General features: G+C 39.3%; 1 protein-coding gene across 1 annotated transcript; it reads right to left on the bottom strand.

Moving 5' to 3' along the window:
* Positions 1-42: 42 nt before the first annotated feature.
* Positions 43-27,336, bottom strand: slc38a9 (solute carrier family 38 member 9). Its single transcript, XM_051412310.1, has 15 exons — positions 27,020-27,336; positions 24,456-24,585; positions 21,061-21,190; positions 19,690-19,808; positions 19,527-19,590; positions 19,249-19,342; positions 8,898-9,068; positions 7,948-8,007; positions 7,024-7,233; positions 5,997-6,104; positions 5,366-5,472; positions 4,914-5,027; positions 3,560-3,708; positions 2,722-2,811; positions 43-1,568 (listed from the first exon to the last, which is right to left on the bottom strand). Exons 2-15 carry the CDS (start codon positions 24,551-24,553, stop codon positions 1,403-1,405), a joined length of 1,680 nt encoding a protein of 559 aa, XP_051268270.1. The 5' UTR covers positions 24,554-24,585; positions 27,020-27,336; the 3' UTR covers positions 43-1,402.
* Between the last annotated feature and the right edge of the window lie 402 nt (positions 27,337-27,738).

Genomic DNA, 27,738 nt, shown 5'->3' with positions numbered 1-27,738 from the left:
CAAAGGGGGCTAAAAATAATAATAGGTAAGAAGAAGAAGAAATCAAGCAAAAACAATAGGGACCTTGCCGGTTGCTGGCTCGGTCCCTAATTATTATTTAATGATGAGTAAAAGCAAACAGGAAACTACAATTCTTACAGACTGAGATGGTTTATTTTCACACACATATTCCCTTTGTCTATCCTATCATTAGTAAAATATAACACATTGGACACATCATCTAGGAATCATGTAAACATGTCATACATGTAAATCAACACTTCATAAAAATTAAAAGACTGTGCCAAATGTTTCTTCAAAAAATATGCACACAACAATACATATACACAGGTTACATAATCACAAAGTTAGTAAATTCCCTGGTGAACTCAATGATCATAAAATTCAGCTGTGAAGCTTCTCATGTAACAAATTTTAACCTGCAGTAACTGATTTTTTGTTCACTTGGGGGAAGTGGAAACAATTCCAATTGTGAACACAACATCGACACATCATCACCTTTTAAGTTGATCTTGTCAGCAAACAGTTGCTTATTTACACGTTCAGGAGCAGCAGTAACGTTGGAGTGGTTTTTGTGTCACCTGATCAATCTAAGTTCAATATAAACTCAATTTTAGCTCAGTTTTTGGTCTCTACCAACTGGTGCTGAGGAAGTAGTGTACAACAGAGCTTTAGAGATGTTTCCCTGAAAACAACGCTATGAGAGCTGTGACAATGAACCAAACCAGTATAGCTGTGGGTCAGACAGCGAAACAATGAGCTAAAAACCACTATAAACCCCTGTAAAGCTAAGCGGAGCTACAGATTTAGTTGATATTTCCCTGCAAGGTAAAATTGGTGTTTGATTCACTGTTACAAAAAGTATTAATTGTAGAGTTAACTGTACTGTATGAATTTAAATAACAAGATGCTCCCCTGGTTGTCTTATAGCTCTCAATAGTGTCCCATATTCCAAATGTTCCTGAAATCTTGCTACATCTTGCTGATGTTATCAAAGACAGTTTCAGAACAGTTCACAGTGTGTCTATGCAAGCTGTCTGGGATCAGTCTAGGCAGGTATAAACAACAGTATCATCTGAGAAATTATTTATGAGGAAGATTTCATCCACTGGCTGGACTGCATGAAGAAAATAAAAAAATACTTTTATAAAAAGAAGACACTGGATTCATGTTGTTGCCCTGAAACCTCTACAAATCACAGGCCATCACTTGTACTACAGGAAGTGTGCGATATTTAATCTTATAACACAGACATTTAATCTGACTGGCTGAAGGCTGCCGTGGTTTATCTAAGCATTATTTTGGTGGCCATGACTTAAGTGCGGTTATGCACATTATTCTACATCTAATTTCAAATCACACCTTTTAATCTGGCTTCTGAACAGTTAAGAGTGTCTGACTCTCACATGAAGAACTGACCTAGCAGGTTGGCAATGCCGAGCAAGATCAGGCAAATGTGGAAGAGGGCTGATGGCCAGCGGAGCAACCCCTGCCTTCGTAGGGAGATCATATGGACCAAGGCAGGAAAGACAAACACTAAAGCCAAGCCACATGTTGCTCCAGAAAACCTGCAAGTGGAGACATTTAGAGTAAACATTTAGTAAGGGATCACAAGTCAACAATAAAATACAATGCAAACAATGCTAGCTCCCTCCTTCTTAACAAATAGAAACTGTACCAAAATAGAAAAATACTAAGTAGAGGGTTAGCAAAAACTAGCATATCCCGTAAATGATGCATTTCGGCATCAGAGGCTGGTTTGCGCTCAAACGCAGTCAAAGTAGATGGCCACTGTTTCTTTTGATGTGAAGATGAAACCATATTATCATCACTATGTTGTCGCTGCTGTTTACATTCCCTTTGATGCAAATTCAGAACATGCACTGCACAATTATTTCCTGGGTGTTTACGTGTTTGTATTCATATATGTATATAAATAAGATAAGATATACCTTTATTAATCCCCCGTAGGAGAAATTCAAATTACACACAGCTAAAGCATTCATACACATTCACACACCAATGCATCAAGAGCGATTCGGGAATGATTCTTGCTCAAAGATACTTCAACACGTGGCGGGAGGAGCCAAGGATCGAACCAACAACCTTCCCATTAGTGGACGACCTGCTCTGCCTCTGAAACACAGCCCTTGTGCAACCTTGTGTTGTATAATGACAAAATAAATGACCTTGTACCTTGTAGTGAAATGCTAGTAGTATTTTAAATGACTATTAAGGTTGTTTTCAGTTATGTTAGACTTGGCTATCTACATGCAACAGTATAGTCACTACTAGTGATAAACCGATCTGGTTAGTTAATTAATCAGGCCGATTATTTGGCATATTGAGATAATCAGCATCAGCCAAAGTCTGCGCTCACGAGGCCGATAAATAAAAATGTCTTCAGACACATCTGCAGACAGCCTTGTCAGTGACTGCTGTGGAACAATGTTAGCTCACCCCCTTGTGAGTTTTGGGAAGGTGGTGAAAAAATTTGTTTCGAGCCCTGTACTATAACTCTCATGCATCCTGCTGAGTTATACCTGAATTTCCTATATAATCGAATAGAATTACACATGACTTTTCTTTGTTTTGATATCCTCATTATAGGCTGAAAATAATAATCACTTTATTTTAGATGCCACTAAATCCTGCTTACTGGACAATTCATTATTACCAATCATATAGTAGAAATAGACAGGGCAATACATTTAAACATACCTTATGATGGATCCAATATTGGGATAAAACTTGGCCATCAGGACACCAGCTCCAACAATTAAGATGTTCAAAGCTAGAACATGGAAGAAACTGAAAAGAGACAACATGAAAACCTATGATATGCTGAAAGATTGCAGACTTACTACCCAAAAGACTGAAAACTATTAGAGTTCATCTTTAATCTTCATTCTTAATGCCAAAAAAAGCTGGTTTATGAATGCCAAATATAAAATTCATATTGCAAAGATTTATTGTTAATGTTATGTCATATACTTGTTTTACAGTCTACATGTATCTGAATTTTGTCATCATAATTTGTCTATACTGTGATTTTGTTGGTCTGTTCTGGACACTCTTCCTGAGGTACTCTCATTGATATTATGACTATTATTGGTAGGGCTGTATTAAATATATTTAAATCTGGAAGGTCCGGAGGGTGTTAAGCAAAAAGTACACGATTAAGACAAAGGAACATTACAATTTGAAATAAAAAATTAAGGTCCAGATGTACTAATATATTTATTATATACTAATAATTTGAGGGACTGCACTCACAAATTTCAAAGAGAAAATTGCATGGGCTTTCAAGTAAATCTGGAGAAGGCAGCCATGCATTAGGACACAGCTAGTGTCAGAGTACCTAAATGAAGACGTAGCAAAATTGCCACTTAGTCTGAATTTCAGGCTAGTAATATTTTACCAAATCTTTTTGTTTATTTTTGTTCAAATTAAAACACAATGTTGCACAAAATATCAATTATCAATATCAGTCTGCTGTGCAGGTCTGCTTCCACAGAAATAACAAAACAAGACCTTAAATGATAATATTCAGTGTTACCTGGGGTAATGATTGCCAAATATCTGGCCCATCATCTGGACCCGCACCAAGTATCCCAAAAGGGGGTAGACTGTGATCATCTGGAACAACAGGAAGGTCCGAGCCACAAACACCATCACATCACTGCTGGGGAAGTTATCTAAGAAGTTCTGCAGAAGGGAAGAAAGCAGAGGGGGCTTTGTTTCACAAATCTGTGTAGAAGCTACAGTATAAAATAATATTGACTGTAAAGCTATAGCTATATTGCTAACTGCTTTTGACCAGCAGTTTGTTGTTATTCTCCAATTCAGAATTTTGGAATATAATCTGTGTTTCTATGTGTATGTCTATGTAATGAATACTCAATACATACAAGTAAAAAAGAAGCATTTTAATATGTCAAATTGAGAAAATGGGAATGCATCTGAAGAACTTTGATTGAACTTGGATTTTAAGTCTTCCAAAATACTAAACTGCTCTTATCCCTCTTAGCTCAAACATGTTCTGTACTGCAAACATTTTTGTTTGTAAACAAGATTATAATTATTTATAATAATTGTAAAATGAAGTTGCTAAAGTAAATTTAATCCAGTTGTAATTAAATGTCAAATGATGGCAAGTCTTTTAGCTATTTTATCTTAAGTACTACTCCTGCTAAAGGGCCAGTGTGTAGGATTTAGTAGCATCTAGAAGTTTAGTTTCAGTCTGAAACTCGCTTGCTTCACCCTCCCCTTCAAAGCACAAAGGGAAAACTACAGTGGCAGCGAAAAGCGAACAGCCCTCTCTAGAGCCAGTGTTTGATTCAACATGGCAGCCAGACCCGCAGCATGTACAGATATATACTACTGTAATGACCACTAATGAAAACATACCTATGAATATTATATTCCATTTCTGACTAAATATCCTCCCAAATGCTGAACACTGGAAATAGGGATAATAATCTATCTAGTTTAAAGATTATAAATCAGACACTCTTATCAAGGTTATGAGTTTCAGACCACAATACCAAAATCCTATCTGGTAATACTAGGGCTTTCTTTGTACAAGGATGAACTGTGGAAAATGTCATGGCCATAACGTTTTTTTAATGCACAACCCAAAGTGTTAAGCATCAAACTTGGTGAACAGTAGTTGAAAGGACTTCGAAAATACTGTTTAGTGTTGCAAAATGTTCAAATGGCAGAAAATGTGTATAGAATACACAAAAATTAAAAAAAAATTAAAAAATGTTCAGGAAAAAATACTTATCTTTGGCCTATAAGGTAAAGTTATAGTTCAAGTTTATATGGCAAAAACATAAACACCTTGGAGACAGAGGTAGAAAATTGAATAAAAACACCACAAGATGAAAAAACTGAGGTGTAAATCTCACCGGTTCAATGCAGTCTTTGAAGAGAGGAGGTGCGGGAAAGGCAGCAAAGATCAAAACTCCCACATATAGATAGGTCAGTCCTACTAGAAGATAAGCCACAGAGAGGTCCCGCACCTGAAATCACCAAAACACCCCTTAGACTCAGCTCATCACTTATCACTTGTGCTTTCTGAGGTCAAAAAACTATTATGGGGAAATGAAGGGAGAGATTTGTCTCGACTAAATTTTGTCAACATTTTCTTTGAAGACTCTTTCCTCCCTGTTTCTTAAAAGGACATTAAAGCCACTGTCAACACTGATAAGGACTCACACAATTCCCTCAAAAAATAACAATAATAATTGAGATGGAACTGTGTTATCTGAACTAAATCAACAGAGACCAGATTAGTACAATGTTATGCATATGTTTGCAATATGTAAAGCTGTGCAGGAGCACTGGTGAAAAGGCTCACATTGTTCTCTTGGTGCTTGTTGCTCTTCATTAATGTGATGATGCAGTTGTGAATGAAGAAGGCCAAAGTGAGGACACCAGTCAGCTGAGGGAAGAGCAGTCTGAACTCTGAAAGAACACACAAGACGACATAAATGCTCTGTACCCACACTAACATCAATCTGCTGTATTATAATGATGGTAAAAGAGCAACTACTATATTAGGTTTAGATGCTTTAATGTTCAAATAACAGATATACAGTCTACTCTGATTAGTCAGCTCCCATCAGCCTGACAGGAGGAGTGTCACTTTTCACACCTTTTACATGCAAAGAATAATCAACAAAATGGCCTCTTTAATATCCAAATTTATTTCACAATCTTGATATATGATATACTAAAAATTCCAAAAAAACATTGATAATGGGTATTATGAATACTTATAAGGTCTGTTTTTGGCTCATCCACCAAATTCAATATCTAACCTAGGTCATCACATTGATGGATAAACCATACAAAACTACTGCCATAAAGCAGTTCAGCATATTTATCAGTGGCACTGTCTAAATTGGACTTATACACCTCACAGATGTTAATGGTCTTCTGCTGTGGAGAGATACATAGGGATGCATTCAAATCTGCAGGAAGTTTACCTGGAACATAGAACTGGGTTGTGTCAAACCAGTGGAACTCTAGATGGAACCCAAGGTGGACAGCTTTAACAGTGACCAGTGCAATCAGGTAGATCACTGATATGGTGCCTGGACAAGATGGAATGGTGAAACAGTAGATGGATGAATGCAGACACAATGCCTGTTCCAGAAAGCAAGTCTGACGTAAACCTGAACTCTGATTTGACAAACCCTGAGATTAAAAACCCAAGAATTTTTGGTTCCAGAACAGCTGATCAGAGTTAGTTGAGTTCATGTTCACTCTGAATATGAATATGAATATCTGAAATAATGATATTGCAGAGTTATTTAGTTTGTGCATATGACACTTAAGGAACTTGACTTACAGGAATGTACAGTAAATGCTTCAGTGCAAGGGGGTCTGGTTAGCAACAACAAAAGATTTTCTCAAAACTTCAGAACTTTTTATTGTGAGCTATTAATAACATTTAACATTTAATATTTTTAACAGGTTGCTGTTAAAAAAAAACAACTGAGATTTTGATCTCCTTCAGCCAGTGTAAACGTCAACTTACTGCACTTTTATATCGTCTGAATAAGAGAATGGAAAAAGAAGAGAAAGCTGCCAGCGAGCAGCTAAGGTTCACAGCGTACATCACCACAGTTAAAATAATCTCTGTTACTGGGACTGAAAACTAAGTTTCCCATCACATTCAGGGTTAACAAACAGAGTTCTCACTAAACCTGCTGTCTGGAACATACAACTTGTTTATAAGTCAGATGTTTCAGTCACAAATACAACACACTGGCAACTACCTGCAGCTTTAATCTTTAGCTAGGATTCAAAGACAATCAAAGATCTAAAGAATCATACCGATGTCCCCTCAGGTCACTGATGTTTCAAACAAACAAAATTCTGGTGGCACACTGGCTTGCTTTTTTTTTTTTTTTTTTTTTTTCAAGAAAGGCAATGTCCAAGCCTTTTGACTTTCCACAAACACTGCTACCCACTGCTGCTGTTCATATCATTGCTCTTGTTCTATCTTACCTAAGAAGGTGAACCTTGCAAAGAAGGAGGCTGAATGAAAGCAGAGCAGTGGCAGCAGCAGGATGATCAGGTAGAAGGGGATGGTGTTAGTTTTGCTCCACCAGTGTTCAAAAGAGCCGACATCAGAAGTATCATTTCCACTGTTATCGAGGTAATGTGTGCTGATGGTGAAGTTGCCTCCGGGGTCAGTGTTTGGGTATGGACAGATGACTGGTGAACAAATCAACAAAGCATCATCAACCAGAGGCAGTAGTAGTGTTGCATACCACCAACATGTGACCGATTTTATGGACAACACTGTTCAGGTTTTCCCTCTGATATCCTCTGGCTGCCATGACTTGCAGAGTTTCCTAATGGACAGAAAAGTAACTGCTGCTAAATGGAGTTGCTGTTAGCTAGTTAGCTTAGCCAAACTGCCCTAGATACCTGGGAATGGGTCCTCAAAGCACAGTCAATAAAGTTGAAGTTAAATTTGAAAGTTGTAAGTACAGCCTAACCGATGTGGGCTTTTTGAGACAAATACTGGTTTTAGAGGGAAAAAATATACAGATTACCAATACAGCAGGCGATACAGTGAATTTTTGAGTTGAGTGAAAATAGTCTTTTATTATGTGGATTGTGCACAGATTTTGCACCAATGTAACTATGCAAAGGTACTCAGAAGGCTGCTTTCTTAAACAAATAACTTTTTAAATTTATATTTCAGTTAGATATTCTTTCACATTATTTAATTTATACATCGTCTACCAATTGCCACAGTAAAGTAAATCACAGCATACTCTTGCTAGATTAACTTTACAGTGACACGAATATACTACAAGCATTTCATTCTGCATTATATACTAGAATGATATCAAAATCATATCGGCACACATCAAATAACATATACAACAATACTTCTGTCAGTGAGGTGAAGTGACTTACCTCTATCAGAGCCATTGGTTCCAAACTCTGAATCTGACATGTTGACATTGTAAGCATAGTCTGTAGACAGGAAAGAAACGCATCAGATCAAAGCATGAGCTTTTCTTGCATATTTAAGAGGTAGAGCCACTAATGATATACCATCTCTCTGCACAAAAACCATAAGCAGGTGTTCCTGATCTGTTATCTCAATACTACAATTTTACTTTCTCGGCAGAACCACCCATCCATACTCCTGGTATATGCTCTACAGAGTAAACATCACAGCACACAGCATTTGAAAGGTCAAGAGGTTGTCAATACTGATTGTGTAGTTACATTACTACATTACTACTACATTATTTTTAACAACAGCAAAAACCACCTCTTCTTTTACAGTCTTACAGCTTTTTTGAAAAGTCTTTTTTGTTAAACACTGTAAAAGTCTTAGGTCTTTTGATTTTTTTACTTGCTGTTTCCATCAACCTTTTCTGATACTTCAAAGTGCGCATAAAAATACATTGATGGAAACACAGCTAGTTGTGAGCACATCTCGAGGTAGACTTTGGAATTAAAGGACCATTGAGTGGGATTTAGTGGCATCTAGTGGTGAAGAGTCTAGTGTCAGATTGCAACTAACTGGACACTGCTCGGTTTTCAAGCATGTAGGAGAAACTGCTGTGGCTGTGGAACTTGCAAAAAATGTGAAAGGCCCTATCTAGAGCCAGTGTTGGGTTAGTCCATTCTGGGCTACTGTAGAAACAGTCAGGCAAGGCTGTTCAACATAGAGGACCCAGTAAGGTAACGAAAACACAACTATTCTTATTTCAGGTAATTACGAATGAAAACATACCTATGAATGTTATATTACATTTCTGACAATAGATCCTTCTAAAGGTTTCACACTTTTAAATGCTCATCTGGCTATTCCTTAAGGTCAACCCACATCAGACAAGAGCAGCGTGACTTACTGTGGATAAACTGTCCTGTGTTGAAGAGGAAATTGGACATGAGGACCCAGTAAACCACCATGGCTCCAATAAGTGACACCATCGAGAAGAACAAGCTGGACCACTGGCCAAACTTGCCGAAGTAGTACCTACAAACATCAGGGAATTCCCAGTCGGATGTGTCCACATAGGCTGAACAGAGCACAGACAATATCAGATCAGTTAATATTTGTTCTTTCATATAAAGTCAAACATATGGACATAAAAACATATGGGAATCATTTCAAAAGTGTGTTACTGAGAAACAAAGTTAAAATTCTGTCAAGTGACCCTTTTAATTCTGGGCCAATTTTGGATGACGTCAGCAGATATTGTATGTTGTTTTGCTCCTGTTGAATAATTATAAATTTGTTACAGCTCTGATTGCACCTCAGGCTGCTGTCTTTACCATAACAACAGCCTCTTAATGGATGGATGTTGTATTTAGTTATTTACTATACTATACCAAACTGATAGAGAACAAAACAAACTTGCTTAAGTGCAGCCATTACGCAACACTATTAGAGGATCTAAGGGGCAGTCAAAAGGGTGGCCGGGGTAGCTCTGGATCCCTCTGGAATCCAATTGGGCACCCCAGATGCCACCCCAGTTAACTGACAGGTCACTACATGTGTTTGGATAAAAACGGAAGAAGAAGCAAGCGCGTTGATGGCAGAGTAAACCTCAAGATTAATGGAACCTAATTTCAGGAAATACCTCATTCTCAAGTAAGTTTTAATGTAGTTTCCAGATGAATCATAGTTCATACTTTCATACTTTTGACAAGCTGACAAGCTAGAGGAGTAGATATTTTGTCCCCATTAGATCACCTGCACGAGTAGCGTAGCTGTTGTTGTGAAAGGCTATAAGCTAATGTTAGCTTGAAGCTATGTACCACTAGAATTGTTTTAAGGATAATGTGATGCCATTACGTAGCTTTCAGTAAATGTGGAGACCTTAAAGGCACACTATGCAAGATTTTTACCTTAATATAACAGCTTTGAAGTCATTTCGATGGTAAACAAACTCGTAGTATAGCAAAGGTGGAAAGGGACGCCGTTGGCAGAACCAGCAATGCAAATCTGAAAGGTGGCGCCCCGCAAACAAACGTTGCTACACGAGCAGATACCGGACTCCAGCGTCACCATGCCCGGCTTCCAGACGGTTCAAGCCGACAGGGACACCACCGCGACCGGCAAAAAGAAAGGAGGGGGACTTGCCGTGCTCATAAACAACAGGCGGTGTAACCCCGGGCACGTCTGTGTGAAAGAGCGTGTCTGCGGCCCGGACATCGAGCTCGTCGCCGTCGGACTTGTCCATATTATCTGCCATTTCCAGTGTTATCGCCATCACTGTCTATATTCCTCCGTCTGGGAAAGCAGAAGCAGCGTGTGACGTCATCCACACTGTGACTGCAGGACTACAAACGAAACACCCGGAGGCCTTCATCATCATCACAGGGGACTTCAACCACATTTCTCTCTCGTCCACACACCCAACCTTCCACCAGTTTGTCACATGCACCACCAGAGACAATAAGACCTTGGACCTGCTGTATGCAAATGTTCCTGTTTTTTATATCTGTACTAATTGTACAAGTGAATTTCCCCATTGTGAGATTAATAAAGTTATCTATCTATCTATCTATCCATCTATCCATCTATCTATCTATCTATCTACCTACCGGTATACAGGGGGAGGGGATCAGGCCGTGAGTACAGAGACACAGAGCCGTATAGAGAGACGGCTCTGGTGAGTGGTATTTACGACAGTTAACGTTAAATACAAGTACTCCGCAGTGACTCTAGGGGTAGCTGTTTGACAAAACCGGAAAACTGCATAGTATGCCTTTAAATCAACTCAGTTCAAACAAAATCAGCTCAAATCAATGAAATGCAATTTCATACCAGAATTTAAAATAAACTGTAATGAATGCTCTGAGACTATCTCTATGTCTATGAAACACGTTTGCTATTGTTAAGGTCTAAAACCAGGTACTTAGTGACGACTAGCCTAGATGATCCAGTTTTACTCGGCTAGTAGTTGATTTTTAGGGCTGGGTATCGTTAGAACCTCACGATTCGATCAAATTTTGATTCTGTAGGTCACAATTCGAGTCGATATCCATTCGTTATTGATTTAAATGCTTTGATATCGATTCAGTAATAAGTAGAATTAGAGCTGCAAGCAGCGTTGGGCATGACCACGCACTCCATGCAACTTGGGGCGTGCTGCAGCCGCGTCGCGTGCCGTCGTAACACGTGCGGACCACAACATGAAAATCTTCCGTTAATCAGCTCAAAATCGCCACGCAGCGCTTACTTCCTGTTCGCGGTAGGTGGCGCTATCACTATGTCTGAATATTGTCATGTACACGTGTTCAGGGCGGGACTGTTATCAAGCATTTGAAGTGTGGAGCCGATTGGACAATGTACACTCAAGTTATAGCGAATTCGTGTTTTGTGGCAGTCCATCAAAATTTCCTGCCACCCCACAGACACGCCCCCTCACCACAGTCAACACATATCATCAACAATGTGTTTTGCATTTTATAAGTAAATTTCAGCTGGATCTGATCATCCTGCGAGGAGTACAACATGAAAGTATAAAACGTGATACTTCCTGTTACCAGTATGTGGCACTATCACTATGTCTGAATATTGTCATGTAGACGTGTTCAGGGTGAGACTGTTATCAAACACCTGAAGTTTCACTGAGATTGGATCATGTACGCTGAAGTTATGAGGACGTGTTCAGGGTGGGACTGTACACTGAAGATATGAGTACTATCTGTTTGATGGCCAATCGGTGGAATTCGACACGTCGTCACGGGCACACAGTTAAACATACATCACAAATAGCACAACTTTTGATAACCAATGTGTGTAGATTGAAGTGATCGAATTTGAAGTCAATCTGATAAAATCTGTAGGAGGAGTTAGTTAAAACAGAAGCCCTTAAATGCCGGAAATAGCATCACAGTTTGACATTCGATTCAACCTGGCCAACTTTGAGGGAACGCCACGGACACGCCCTTTAATGTACATGCACAAATAGCACAACTTTTAATCAGCAACATACTTTGACTGTGCTCACAAATTTTGAAGCATATCCGATAAATTCCCTAGGAGGAGTTCATTCAAATACAACGTGAAAAGTTCGCCGAAAGTGAAAATGAAAATCAAAATGGCCGACTTCCTGCGGGGTTTCGGGTATGGGTCCAAGAGGCCTTTTTGTACGTCTCGGCATGTTACACGTGCCTACCAAGTTTCGTACATATCGATGAAACGTGGCGCCGGGGCTCCTTTTTTTTTATCCTGTAGGGGGAGCTACAAACACGAAGAACACGATTTTTGGTATGTGAGCTTCAGGCACCACTCTACACGTGCCCTGTGAATTTCATATTCATAACTATTACGGTCTCCACACAGGGATTTACGCTGCCACCAAAGCGCCACCTTGTGGCGTCATTTTTTTTCTTTTTTAAGTGAGCCTCAGGGAGCCATGGGCAATCATCGTACCCAGTTTCATTTTAATCACACGTACCGTTGTAGAGATATAAACCTCTTTATTTTAAGGAGCGCCACCTAGTGGCGATGACCTGAAATTGTGCACGATGCCTAAGAAATACATGATGAACTATGGACCCAAGTTTGGTGACAATCGGACATACCAATGTGGAGAAATGATCCACTTCCTTTTTTGACGAAAAATGTACAGGAAGTTTGAATTATATAGCGGGCTTATTTTTTGAAATTTCAAAAATGTTCAAATTAAAATTACCAGGGCGGTCCCCAGGTGCTAGGTGAAAAATTGTGTGCGAATCGGACAAAGCGTTTAGGAGGAACACGGAAAAGTAGTTTATGGACATTTCGCGCTCTAACGAAGAAAAATTATAGGCGGAAGTGGGCGGGGCCTATATGGGAAGATTCAGCTCCCTTCACCGAACGCGTGGATACATTTTTGAATGTGCGACAAACTATGCAGAAGTTATTAGCCTAAACGCATTTTTTACGATAGTAGCGCCACCTAGTGGCCAACCCAAAAGCGTCGCATAGAATATCAAATTTTTCACAAGGCCTGACCAAATTGAGTTTTCGTTTAGTTTATGTTCAAGGGGGCAAAAACGTAGTCAAAGGCGCTAAACATAATAAAAATAATAGGTAAGAAATCAAGCAAAAACAATAGGGACCTCCAGCGGTCGCTGGCTCGGTCCCTAATTACAGGCACTGGTTTAACACTGCTGCTACCTGCTTCGGTTGCCATGTTGTTGTTATGTGGTCGAGTACGGCCTCCGTCCGTACAAGGCAAATCACACAAAGGTGTTGCTCACCGCGCCCCCACTGGGCAGGGGCTTGCAATATATTTGCATTGCAATATATTTTTCCCCAATTCAGTATCGATTCATTAAATCCTCTGAATCGATACTGAATTGGGGAAAAATATATTGCAATGCATTGATGAATCGATATTTTACCCACCCCTATTGATTTTTAATGTAAGTTACAGCATGAGAAAGGGAAAAAATAGTTCAAGAGTCTGCCTAACACAATCTTGAGATGTAACCAGGTTTTCTTATTTTGTATAGGGTCACCAGAACCGAAGAATTATGCTGCTCTGAATCCATCCTAAGATAGTTTTGCACATGCTGGTGTTATTCAAAGATAATTTGCCACTTGGGGGTATGGTCATTGTTAGCCTAAACTTTGCACTATGTTCTACTTATTACTCAGAATAGGCCACTTGGTGCTATGGCCATGATTACTCTAAACTTTGCACTATGTTCTACTTATTACTCAGAATAGGCCACTTGGTGCTATGGCCATGATTACTGTAAACTTTGCACTATGTTCTACTTATTACTCAGAATAGGCCACTTGGTTCTATGGCCATGAGTTTTGTATAGGCACATACTGTGTAACACTTTTTGTGTAAATAAACTCTCCAAAGCATTTCACTCACTTGTCTTCTTTGTATAAAAATATTTCCACTTAGTGACACTGTGTGTGTGTGTGTGTGTGTGTGTGTGTGTGTGAGTGAGTGAGTCGAGACAGACGACCAACCACCTAGAGCCGGAGGATCTGTCCTATGTTTCTGCCTTTTAACAGGCAGTTTTTCCTTGCCCTTGTCGCCAAGTGCTTGCTCATGGTGGTACTGTTGGGTCTCTGTAATTAATGTTGAAGAGTTCGGTCTAGACCTGCTCTATTTGAAAAGTGTCCTGAGATAACTTCTGTTATGAATTGGCGCTATACAAATAAAATTGAATTGAATTGAATTGAGTGAGTGAGTGAGTGAGTGAGTGAGTGAGTGAGTGAGTGAGTGAGTGAGTGAGTGAGTGAGTGAGTGAGTGAGTGAGAGGTAGAGAGATGCATCTGGGTTATGAAAATGGTCTAAAAAAGGTTCATTTGGGGTTCATTTGGGACCAGGTTTGACTAACACAATAATTTCCTTTATTAGTGTATGGACCCTCTCATAAATCCTTGCTCACCCCCTGGCAACCCCTTGTATAAAATTTTAGCTCCGCCACCGGATGATGAGATTTCCAAGCTTCTCTGCTGAGGAACACTCAGAAAGACAGAAAGCATTGCCATCGGAATTTTAAAATTAAAAAAAATCAGGGAAAATTACTTCAGCTCCTACTACTTTGTTACTGTATTTGTAAAACACAGCTCACATGTGCTTATATGTTTCTGAAATGTATATGTGCTGGGGAGTGAGGAAAATCAAAAGAATTTTAGCTACAGTGAGATCAAATTATAAGAACTCTTGCGTCTGTCAGACTTGGTCAATGCGCATGGTGCTGTGAGGTATGGCTGGCAAGTACATGCTTAAGGGGCCACTCTTCTGTGGGAACAGACAAAAGACACTCATCAAAAATCTACTAGAGGTTATTCAGAAAAAATCTTCTTTTAATGAAAAAATAATTAGTAATTTGAAGTAGGAAAATATGTTATCAAAAAACAACACGACCTGCAAGCAGGTCCAAGAACCTGATGCAAATTTAAGCACACCTTTCTCTGGGTGCTCAAGTGGAAGGTTGTCATTGAATAAGGTAAAAACAGCTGTTTTAATATGTATGCGTTTGTACGCTTGGCCAAGGTGAGACTCCCAACTGCAGTGCATAGTACCAAGATCGGTTCCAGCCTCGGACAAGGGAGGAGTGCAAGGAGTGCAAGTCTGAGCTAAATATAATCTCTTTGTGTTGCCCCTCATTCACAAGTGTTGATGCATAGTATTATGTGCAGAAGGACATGTAATCTTAAGTGTAATAAATTAAATCAAATTAAGAAAATGTGAAGAGGGCGCCCGGTTAGCTCAGTCGGTAGGGCTGGCGACCCATATACAGAGTTGCTGCAGCGGCCTGGGTTCGAATCCGACCCTTTGCTGCGACTCATCCCCTCTCTCTCTACCCCCTTTTCCTGTCAATCTTCAGCTGTCTCTATCAAATAAAGGCATGAAAAGGACAAAAAAATAACTTTAAAAAAAAAGAGACAGTTAAGGAACAGACAGACATGTCTAAATGAATTACAAGCTGTGTGACAGCAATTAATCTATATATATATATATATATATATATATATATATATATATATATATTAGTGCTGTCAAACGATTAAAATATTTAATCGCGATTAATCGCATTAATGTTATAGTTAAGCAATTAATCACATTTTTATCTATTCTAAATGTCCCTTGATTTCTTTTTGTCCCATTATCTTTTCTCATTTTAATGCTCTTATCAACATGGAAAAGTGGATCGGCTTGCTTTGTGCAAATATTATTGGCATCCATTTCGGCGTCTCGCGCTCGCCATCCAATCAAAACGTAACGTCTACTACTCTTAAACAAGTATGTGCGGCGTGCCTGTTGTTTTGTTTCCGGTCTAGCTAGATCCGGTGTGGTGTTGTAGTTTTTCTAACGTTACTAGTTGTTGCAACAGCATGTGAAAAAAACTACAAAGTGTGCTAGGCCAAAAAGAACGTTAATCTCGCGATAAAAACAATGATGCTGTTAAAATGGGTTTGCGTTAACGCCATTAATAACGTGTTTAACTGACAGCACTAATATATATATATATATATATATATATATATATATATGAAAAATGATGTACTACAATTGACATCAGCACTAATGTTTTTGCAGGAGAGTTTAACTAAGTTTGTTGTCCATTTCTCTTTTTTTTGGTCAAGAATTTCCCCATTTGGGAGTAATAAAACAAATATTCTTCTTATGAACCGCCTCACTTTTTACTCAAGTACATTTAGGGAGAAAGATCAATACTTTCATGTTTTTTTGTTTCTTTGTTGGAGGCTGGCGGTCTGCTGCTCACAGTACTGTTGTGGCTCTGTTATCAGATTGCCAAGTCCCCTCATGTTATAAGATTTAGATCCGAACCCCCAGGACAGAACAGCTCTTGGCTGTGAGGTGATATTTGCATTGTGGCTGCATTTGGCATTGCTGGATCATGTGATTCAGACTGGTTAAAAAATACTTTTTCCCCCATACACAATTATTACACAGGAGGAATGGGTGTAAAACAATGTATTAAAACACTGCAGTTATGCCATAGACTGTATATGTATTTTTAGATGGACTTAGCAAGGTGTGACGCCACCTGGTGTTGTTTGAATCAGTTGATTATAACTGTGATTACTGAGATTAATAACTGAGAAAATTGATGGAACATATAAGCTACACTCACCTTAACTAACAAACAATTAGAATAATGTGCTAAATAGACTTCAGCACTAAAGTATTTGCTGCCCAACTAAGTTTTTTTGGATATGATTCTTGTCATGTTTCACTCTGAAGAGCATTTTGGGACAGAAATTAATACTTTTATGACATTATATTCAGTTACTCCGTAACACTACTTTTATTTGTCCACAGTTAACAGACAGTAGCATGTCTGTCTGCACTGTGTTTATATCCACAGGTTAAAAACTATATACAGCATAATGCATTAAAACATTCAAGGACCAGTGTGTAGGATTTTGTAGCATCAGCAGTGAAGTTGCAGATTGCAACTAACTGAACACCACTGGCGTCTATATTTGATGACCTGGGAATGAGAACAGGCTGTAAAGTATATTGGAGAAACTATAGTAAAACACAGAAGGCTCTATCTACAGCCAGTGTTTGATTTGTCCATTGTGGGCTACTATAGAAACATGGCAGTTCAACATGGAGGACTCCATGGAAGGCAACCCGGGTGTCTGTAGATAAAAATGGCTCATTCTAACATACGAAAACACAACAACAATTCCTATATTGATTGTACACTAATGAAAAACAAAGCAAATGCAATAGGGTTCCACCATTGGTGCTTTGACCCCTAATAATAAAAAAAAAAACATACAAAACCAACACCGTCAGACCGCAAAAAAGCAACAAGGACTAATTATATCCCCACTTAGCTGTTACTTTCACAAGCATCACTGTACTGTATAGCTGACAACAGTTGAATAACAGAATCTAAAGCAAAGCCTCATAGAAGAGCTTTGTAAAAGGTCACTGTTGCCACTAGGTGGCGCTATCACTATGTGTTCAGGGCGGGACTCTTATCAGACATGTTAAGTTTCGTTGCAGTCGGATCATGTATGCAGAAGTTATGACGAATCCCTCTTTTTATGGCGAAGGATCGAAATTGGATGCCACGGGACACCACGCCACGGGCAGGAAGTTTGACGAAAAAAACTGAAGAGCACAACTTTTAATGGTGAATGTGTTTAGATGGCTGTGTCCAAATCTGATGTCGGTCCAATAAATGCCCTAGGAGGAGTTCGTTCAACGTGTGCAAATCGCAACAAAATCCAAAATGGCCGACATCCTGTTGGGTTTGAGGTATGGGTCCAAGAGACTTTTTTGGTTCTTTTATCATGATACACATGCGTAGCAATTTTCATACATGTCAGTCATACATGTCTTGGGGGCTGACTCTGGGGGGCGTGGCTAAGCCATTTTGCGACGCCCATCCGCGGGACCAAGACAATACCTCGGCGTTCGGGACCACCGAATGCTGTGTAAAGTTTCATGAGTTTTCAGGCATGTTTAGTCCCCCCAAATTGTGATTTTTTTTTATTTTTGCCGCGTCGCCATGGCAACATGGTTCCATGCAGATTCTTAAGATTCATAATATGTGATCCTCATCCTCCTAAGGAACTTCTCACATAATTTCAGCTGGATCTGGTCAATATGCTTGAAGATATAAATAAAAGTACAAAAAATACATTTCCTTTCACCACTAGGTGGCGCTCTGACTATTACTGAATATTATCACATAGACATGTTCAGGGCGGGACTCTTATCACACATGTGAAGTTTCGTTGCAGTCAGATCATGTACGCAGAAGTTATTAATTAATGATCCCTCTTTCATGGCAAAGGTTTGAAATTGGATGCCACGGGACGCCACGCCACGGGCACAATGTTGGACGAAAAAAACTGACTGCACTGACCAATTTTGAAGTAGATCCAATAGAACCTGTAGGAGGAGTTAGTTAAAATAGAAGCCCTGAAATGCCAAAAATGACATCACAGTGTGACATTCGTTCAAAATGGCCAACTTTGACGGCACGCCACGGACACGCCCTTCAACGTACAGTCATAAATAGCACAACTTGTAATCAGCAACATTATTCAAGAGTACTGTCAAGTTTTGAAGCAGATCTGATAAATTCCATAGGAGTTTGTTTGTTCAAATACAAAACCACGGACTTAAAAATGGCCAAATTTGACGGCATGCCACGGACACGCCCTTCAACGTACAGTTACAAATTGAACAGCGTTCACTCAGCACCATGTTTTGACTGTACTGACCAATTTTGAAGCAGATCCGATAAATTCCCTAGGAGGAGTTCGTTCAAATACAAGCCCAAAAAGGCAAAATGACCACAAAATGATGAAAATTGAAATTGCAGACTTCCTGTGGGTTTTGAGGCTGCTTCTTTTATCATGATACACATGCATAGCAATTTTCATACATGTGGGCCTTACATGTCTCGGGGGCTGATTCTGGGGGGCGTGGCTTAGACGTTTGGCGGTGCCCGTGCACGGGGACAATGTCATATCGGTATTTTAGCTACGTTTGAATTTTGTGCAAATTTTCATGCCATTTTGAGCATGTTGCAGGGGCCAAATATGCGGCCGAAGTCCCAGAGGTATAATAATAATTCCTAGAGGAACAATAGGGTCCTTGCACTTTTTAGTGCTCGGTCCCTAATAATTCCTAGAGGAACAATAGGGTCTTGCACTTTCAGTGCTCGATCCCTAATAATTTATACGCAACATTAGCAGAATAATATATTCTAAACCAGTGTTTTGTTACTTACGTATTGCCTTTGGTGATTTGAGGACAACGTAACAACAGTAGAGCATCAGCAGGCCTGTGAAGATGAGGATGAGGATCCCCAGAGTGAAACCAGCCTGAAGGGATAAAGACAACACGGAGTATTACGTTTTCAGTTTTTGTTCTGTACGGCAAATTTAAAGTGCATCCATACTGCAATTTTGCATTTCAAGAACAACTGAGGTAAATACAAAACTAGTCATTTTAGATGTGGCTTTGAGGAAGCCAAGGACTTGAAGTACAGGGAATAAAGCAAATCACCTGCTTTATACCCCAAGGTATACTGAGTATGGATGTGCCCATCATTGTGTTCCATATGGCAAAACTGCGAGGAGATAAAAGTACGGTAATAATCATCGCAGACAGTTGTAAGAAAAGAACATTTAGCGCAGGTGGGTTACTGACTAATGATGACAGGGCTTACATGGTGATGATACTGGGGTTTTTGGAGGACTGGTCACTGCCTGTCACCTTGAAAGCTGTACCCAGTGGGCTGTAGATGTAGATCTCCTCTGGCCGGGGGATAACATGGTTTGGAGGACTCTGGAGGAAAAAACATCCAGATACTGAAGATGAAGCCTACACATACAGTAACATGAGCCTTTATGAAAAATAAAAAGGCATTATGTTCACATCATAGTTGTGCAATATTTAATATGTAACAGGGACAAGAAATCTTCTGGAACATATCACCTAACAAACTAAGCTATGGTACTCAACACTAGGGATGTACTTGTCTGGACTTCAAAACAATGTGTGGAAACATTGCCTGGAAATGTACTATTTCTCTATAACTTTCCAATCGGAGTTGACTAGGTAAATAACAGGCTGAACTAAACAGTCCCGTAAGCTTCAGACTAGTGAGAGGGCAGAAAGAGCCTGCACATTTGAAACTGAGAACAGCCCGCCAGGCTGTCTTAAGGCATTGTACATATCAGGAAAAAACTGTGATCCACAGCACAGTTTTAAGTAGCCCTGATGGAGATGCACTGTGTTGTCAGTGTATCAGTTCGTCAGAGAGACAATAAATCTAAATCAGCATCACTACACTGCTAAATGCCTCAGCTGTTAATCTGTCGGTATACCAAATTCAGTTTAAATTGTTGGGGTCACAATTTGACTCAAAATCAAGTCCTGATTCAAAACTTGATTCTCGATTCAGTACACAGGGTTTGCATATTGAATGAGTCATGTCATGCTGTTTCTTTCCCGGCAGACTGTAGAATCCAAAGACCAGCCAAATCCTTGCCTTCAATAAAGACTAGACTGGCTGAATTTCTTGCTGCTCTATTTTTAATAGGCTACTAATTCCAAGAGCAAACATTTGCAGTGATTGACTCGTCAGTAGCTTGACTGCTCTGGGAGAAGCCCGTAAGGGTGCAAAGTTTGCAAGGAGTGAAAAGAAAGTTGAAACTTTAACTCAAGATGGAAAAAAACTTTTTGGAAGATGTTAATTCAGAATTGTAGAATATTCTCACATTAATTGATTTTTTTCTCTACCCCTATAAATGTCGCTAAATAATACACACTGGTCTGTTCAGGACAAATGGCATTGCTGTGTGGTTGTAGCTGTGGCTATTTGATATACATAATGTATGATATACATGGTGTACATAGAATATAACAGAACTAAGATGTGGTTAATGCAACATACAAAAATAATCAACATATACTGACTGCAACATAAGCTAATTCATGGTGTGTGTCTAGATTATTTTGCTATTGTGTGACATGTATAGGTATGGGCCCTTCCTACCATGGTTGTAACAACTAACTAGTTAGTGATTGGACCTACTAGCAGCCTGTCAGATGAGCCTGTCAATCTGCTGTAGTAGTGGACTCTGCTGTTGAGGATGGCAGCCTCAGCAGAGACTCTCTCCTGCGGGTCATCTTCTACGATGTTTTTTGGCTCTACGTGAAAAGGCCTAGAAGAAGCAAACAAATGTCAAGTGATATCAAGCAATACTTAATCTCCAAACAATTTTCATAATGCTTTAAATATTTAAGTCACACAAATCGCCAAACATTCTCCGATTCCTTATGTGAAGATCTGCTGTCCTCTGTGTCATATAATTCTCAACAGAATATCTTTAGGTCTTGACAAAATAAGCAATCTGTCTGTGTCACCTTGGGCTTTGGCAACTAGTGATGGCTTTTTATAGACAAGCAATTGATAAAAAAGAAATAGAGAAATTTAACAATAAAGTAGTTAAATGCATACCTACGTTTGAATTATACAGAGCACAAATACAAAAACTATTTGTTTTGTTTTGAACATATATTCATTAAGAATTCATAAAGAAATAATTAATATGCTCTAAAACAAACATAGAAAGGGAGTGTTTGTAATGCTTTAAGTGCTAGAAAGCTAGTTGGCCACTGTGAAATACCTAACTGGATTAAAATTCACACAAACTTAATGCTAGGGTGGTGCCAAAGACACACAGACACACACAGACACACACAGACACACACACACACAGCAAACGTCTTAGTATTTGCTTGTCAAGTGAATTCCAGGAAGCCAAACTTGTAGAATGGGCCATGTTTATTATCTAGCAAACACTGTCAGAAAAGAAAAACTATCAGGGGGTCCAGGAGGTGCAGGGGGGTCCATTTCATACAGAGTCAATGTATTATGGAATTCTTGTGCAGTTCATAGACAAAGGTCTCCTCACAATAGACAAACATATGTTTTTGAATAAAGGGACACACCGGGGGTTTGATACAGAATTTGTGTTCAGCTCAGGGGTGCTAAGAGCCACCCCTGGGCATGGAGAGTATGCTGGAGATTACTATTATATAGTATTTAGTTTATTATAGTATTAATCTTTAACTCAGTTAAAGATTAACCGTTCGTACAAGACACTCTAAGAAGTAAAGCAAAAGCGCCGGCAACTCAGCTGGCTTCCTATTGGTTAGAGGATTTTGTATGTCAGACTGTAGGAAGATGTGCAGATGGATCCATCAACCCATGACCTCTGCTTCAGAGACTGTAGGGTTGATATCATTGGCCAACGATGCCATAAGGTTTGTGTCTACTTCCACAGATTCACTGATGTTGTCAGAGCTGGACTGCAATATTCTATCTCCAACATTACACAGCATATTGTCCAACACCTGACCTCTCATCACCACAGTTCTAGATAAGGAAGATGGCAGCTTGATCTGACTTGTAAAATGTTGGGAGAGAATCAGCCTTGTAACCCTCCTTCAGTGGAGAATTACAACATTTTTGTGTTTTTATCTCAACTTCCTCGCGAATATGTCTGTACGAGTGGTTCTAGCATGAGGCCCAGTGGTCCAGAGTCCTACCCTTTAATGAGACACAAAATGTGTTGATAAATCCCCAGTCATCACTAGGTCTGGGTTTCTGGTCTGGTGCAGGCACAGAACACCATGCAGCTCATTAAATGCTGCATCGGCATCTTGCCGCAGTAACATGCTTACAGCAAGGTGATGACCAGAGTGAATTCCCGGGGAAGGCAGCGTGGCGAGCAGGTGTGGGATAGAGTTTAAAGACACTTGAACCCCAGGAATTAATTAATAATTTACACCGGTTGTTGTTCATCAAAACACTCATCCGCACCATCCACACGGAAAACAGGATTCAGATGGTAGGTCAGTTCGGTCCAGCACCTTGGTGGGTAAGGCTAGGCCCATTCAGACAGAGCAATCCTCTATGTCCCAAAAAAAATCTGATCCATCCTGGATCCAGCACATAAGATACTGGGCAGTGGAGGACAGTGGGCTTGGGCTCTCAGCGTGAAGTAAGCTTGACTTCCACAATGTTTGTTCTTTCGTCTGCACTGAGACATACTCCCATTGTCATTGATGTTGCCATGGTGAACGTCTCACGTCTCCACAGGTGTGGATCAACACACAAAAATCTGGAAAATTGGTGAGCCAAATCCGGTGTTCCAGTGTGCCGTTATATTAAATTCTAAAAAATTCAAAAATAACTGGACAAAGGATCACAAACAAGCACTCTAAATACAAAAAGGCATAGTCCTTGCAGAGAAGATTATCTCTACCCATCTCCTTGTACAACAAATCTGTTTGAGATGGCACTATTCAGGGCAAAGAGGATGGTGGAACTGACATAAAAAAGAAAATCAAATAAGTAACAATGATATTAAGTGTTGAAAAACTAGCAATCACATAAAACAGCTGTCAGCCTCACTGTCTTTTAAAAAGGCACGTATAATAGCGAGAACCATCATCAGTAGGAAAAGTCAAATAATACTGAAAGCTGGACTAAGACTGTTGGTTTTGGTATGCACAAGCAATTTTGGTTGTAACTTATGTTCTTACTGAGGGTTATAACTTTATAACACAACAATGAATAAGCCACAACTAATAGGGCAAACACCATGGCACACAGTAATTTGTGACTATTTGTGAGTTTCTTACTCAGGCAATAGAACATTTGAAAATACTATTATTTAATATTAATATTTTGAGTGTTTTATTCAATTCAATTCAATTCAATTTTATTTGTATAGCGCCAATTCATAACAGAAGTTATCTCAGGACACTTTTCAAATAGAGCAGGTCTAGACCGAACTCCTTAACATTAATTACAGAGACCCAACAGTACCACCATGAGCAAGCACTTGGCGACAAGGGCAAGGAAAAACTGCCTGTTAAAAGGCAGAAACCTAGGACAGATCCTCCGGCTCTAGGTGGGTGGTCGTCTGTCTCGACCAGTTGGGGTGAGAGAGAGAGAGAGAGAGAGAGAGAGAGAGAGAGAGAGAGAGAGAGGCAGACAGACAGGTGCACAGCAACAACAGTATTGGCAATGGAAATCTAGCAGGAGTTTATGTCAGTTTAGTGTTTATACAACTATTCATAAGCTGTTTTTACTACATTGCAGATTTCAGTTAAAAATTGTTTATATTGATAATACAATATATGAAGGAATCATATATTGTATCATTTTGTGGGAAGAAAACCCTACAATAATCAAACCCTTACACTGAAATGTTCCTATACTCTATGTACTCCTGACAGTAGAATAAAAAAAAATGTTCAATTAAAATACTGTGGTATAGCGTAAAACCACCAGAATCTTAAATATATATGATACAAATTTTGGATCATACTGCCCAGCAGTAGGAAAAACTTATTCTCTGTCACAGAGCTGTTAAGTACTGCATATCAATTGTCCAGTGTTTCAGTGAAATCTACCTTTTAGCCTTGAAGTCCAGTGAGTCTGTAGAGCCTCTGTGTGAGTAGCTCTCTACAGGCTGCTCTGAGTTCAGGAGAGGCTTGCAGTCGTCCTCCATGATAGCTCTGACTCTCAACTCTCGTCACCTGACTGGGGGAAAATATGTCAAAAATCGAATCAGAGACATCACACAGCAACCATAAAACATTATTTGTGTAGTACAGCCGTTTACTTCAATCATGTGTTGTTCTACCTAGGTTCCAACTCACTTCAGCATGCAGTGAAAATTAACATTAAGATACTTGAAAACCGTAACAGTGAATATTGTGATTATAAGAGTCAAGCAAGTCTCTGAAAGATGATTTTCATACAGTCAGAACCAGATTTGGCCCAGGGAAAAAAATTTGAAGCTGGGCCCTGATTAACACCCATTCCTCGATGGAATAATACATGGCCCCAGGTTTGCTAGTGTGTAGAGACTTAAATTAAACACAAATCAATTTAGGAATACACACCATGTTAAGACCAATATCAGCTGAAATCATTATTGTAATAAACATAATTTTAACACAAATTCTAACGGTCAGATAATAGAGCAGAGGGGCCCTGAGAGTGGGGGTACAGGTAATCTAGCTTTGGTATATGTCAGAAACAAGTGGTTGCTTAAAATGGTCAAAACATCTTAAACACCATGCTAGTTTTTACTATTAATGTAAAGTACACAACTGCCTCAAGTGTGATCAATGTAAAATGCCAGTTTCAGTTTCAATTACCTCTTCCTTGGGGTCTAGTATAGCAAAATAACACATACATATTAAATATTGTTTTAATGTTGCTAAAATTATTCATCTTTGTTATTCACAGCCAATACTGATACACATTTTATAGTGTGGTTTTTCCCTTAGCCCATTACAGCTGAAACCAGACTCTAGAGATGTTTGGCACCACTACAACCTATAAAATGTATACAGTCAGGCAGTCCATTTAAAACATAAAGAAATTTGCTTCATTAATACACCAACTCCTCCCCATAATATAACAACCAAAATTGGAGGAAAAAAACCTTCTGTCTTTTGGCAAATTTAACCTTCCTTCCTTCTTCTATACAGCTATGTTCAGCAAAAAAGGCCTCAGCATTCCTACAGATCAAGCTTATACTGTTCACTTCTTCATCGTTCCTTAGTTAATACATTCCAAAGGTGCACCAGTGTTAGCCTGTTCCTCTTGGGGTTGTTGCTCTGCCACTTAGCATCTGACTAGCTTAGCTCTGTTGATCAGCAGAGACTGCACCAACAACACCAAAGACATGTGGCAGGCGATCCAGAACATCAGAGGCTACAAAAGCAGGAGCGCCCCCATCATGTGCGAGGCCACGCTACCAGATAAATTAAACACAATTTAAATTTCTCCATCTCCAAAGAATCAGCTGCTGACAGAAAATTCCTCCTGGCCCCGATAACATCACTGGCCATGTACTAAAAATATGCTAATCAGCTAGTGGATGTTAATACTTTTAACATATCACTGCCACAGAAGAGTGTTCCCCTGGTTCAAGACAACCACCCTGTACCTAAAAAGTCTGCAGTAACTGGTCCAAGCGACAACTGCACCGTGGCACTCAGTCCCATTCTGATAAAGAGCTTTGACAAACTGGTTCTCAAACACTCTAAATTCAGCACTCTCTGGGAGTACCACACTCTGTAACTGGATATTGTTCTTCCTCACAAACAGACCACGACTACTGAATTATTGTAATACTGACAGAAGATTGTAAAAAGTTACTAAAAATGTCATAAAATACTATAGAATATAGTATTATAGTATAAATATTGACTGTAAATATTCAATATTCACAGGGAATTAATTTTTATTTTTTTCAAATGCTTGTTTTACACAAACATTCATATTTGGGTTCATTGTACAGTTTCAGCCATCAATTGTTGTGTTTGTGTTGAATATAATATTAAATATCAATAAAAGATGTCACTGAGTCAGGGTCCTCAGTTTACTTAATGGCAGAAAAGGGGTCCCCTAAGAACAAAGGTTGGGAACCAAACACAGGTATTACAGACACAAGCTGTCCTCTTCCACATATCCTCTCTCACTTCAACTAGCAGTAAGCTGGGCCTGGCACCTGGAACAGCCACAGCTTCAGATAAGCTCGTACACACACAGACCCCGTGAGAACACAAAAAAAACCCTATAGAAAGTAACAAACCATGTCCGCTAAATAGCGTCTGTCAAACATCGTTTGAACCGGAGGCGTCCCACTCTGAGTGGAGCATATTTTAAAGGAAGTTACAATGTTAACAGTCACGTGAAACAGAGGCTGCGTCGTAAAGCGGGATTTCTGTTGAAATACAAAGTGCTGAGTGTGCGATACAGATTTAGCTAATTTAAGCAAAGGATGTATTCTGACCGGGTGGCGACTTTCTGTTCCCTTAATTTTACCTGAGCTAGGTTGTCGTGAAAAAGTAGACACAAACTAACTAGTAAAAACACACACTGACATTAGCTAACTCGGCCACAAGCTGTCATTATACCACAGTTACAATAAACGTTATAGCATAGTTAAAATCCGTACCAAAGTCTGCAATGAGGTGCTCCTTCCCACTGTCTTCAGCTCATCTCAGGTTTGCTGTGTCAGCAAATGTCAGAAGTTGGGCTAAAAGTCAAACGTCAGCTCACAGCGGCACCATGCTAACATAATGCTCCAAAAATAAATTAATATACAAATGACAGCTAGCTTTTACTGACGGCGGTACGACTGCAGAGGGAGTGAAATGATTAATTGAAAGTTTATTCCCTCCTAATGAGAGGCAAGCTGTGTCCGTCTTGTTGTTATTAGTCTTCTTCTGCTTTTCTGTCCTCTTCGCGTCTAGCTCCTCTTCTTCCTCTGTGGTTGGGTTCCATGAACATGAAGCTGCATTGCCGCCACCACCTGGCCTGAATTGTGTACTAAAAAAATACCATTACTATAATAGATAATCTAATGTCATTGAACACGCCGTAATAGAATAGATTTAAAAAAAAAAATTGACATGATAAACAGTGTTGGGCAGTAACCCATTACTAGTAATAATATTACTTTCCCCATTAACTAGTAGTGTAATAAATTACTAATAATTTTCATTACTCCCCCAAATTATTAGTTACTTCCTTACTTTTGTTGTCACCCCCTATTGATCTGAAATCCAACAATCCAATCACATCCTTGTATTCATTTTTGTAATTGTGGAGGAAATTAGTTTGGAAGGTGGAAATGTTTACATTCAGCATCTAGAAATCTTCCATTACTTTGAT

The sequence above is a fragment of the Dicentrarchus labrax genome, unplaced genomic scaffold (assembly GCF_905237075.1).
Source record: "Dicentrarchus labrax unplaced genomic scaffold, dlabrax2021, whole genome shotgun sequence".
NCBI lineage: Eukaryota > Metazoa > Chordata > Actinopteri > Moronidae > Dicentrarchus > Dicentrarchus labrax.
This window is presented reverse-complemented; position numbering and strand designations above follow the sequence as displayed.

Excerpts from the sequence above, each read along its gene's own strand:
- slc38a9 (XM_051412310.1), bottom strand. The coding sequence starts at position 24,553 with ATGGAGGACGACTGCAAGCCTCTCCTGAACTCAGAGCAGCCTGTAGAG. Across the intron at positions 19,809-21,060 it reads GCTCATCTGACAGGCTGCTA|AGTCCTCCAAACCATGTTAT; the intron begins GTAGGTCCAATC and ends TTTTTCCTCCAG. Across the intron at positions 3,709-4,913 it reads TCAAAGACTGCATTGAACCG|AACTTCTTAGATAACTTCCC; the intron begins GTGAGATTTACA and ends TCCCTTCTGCAG.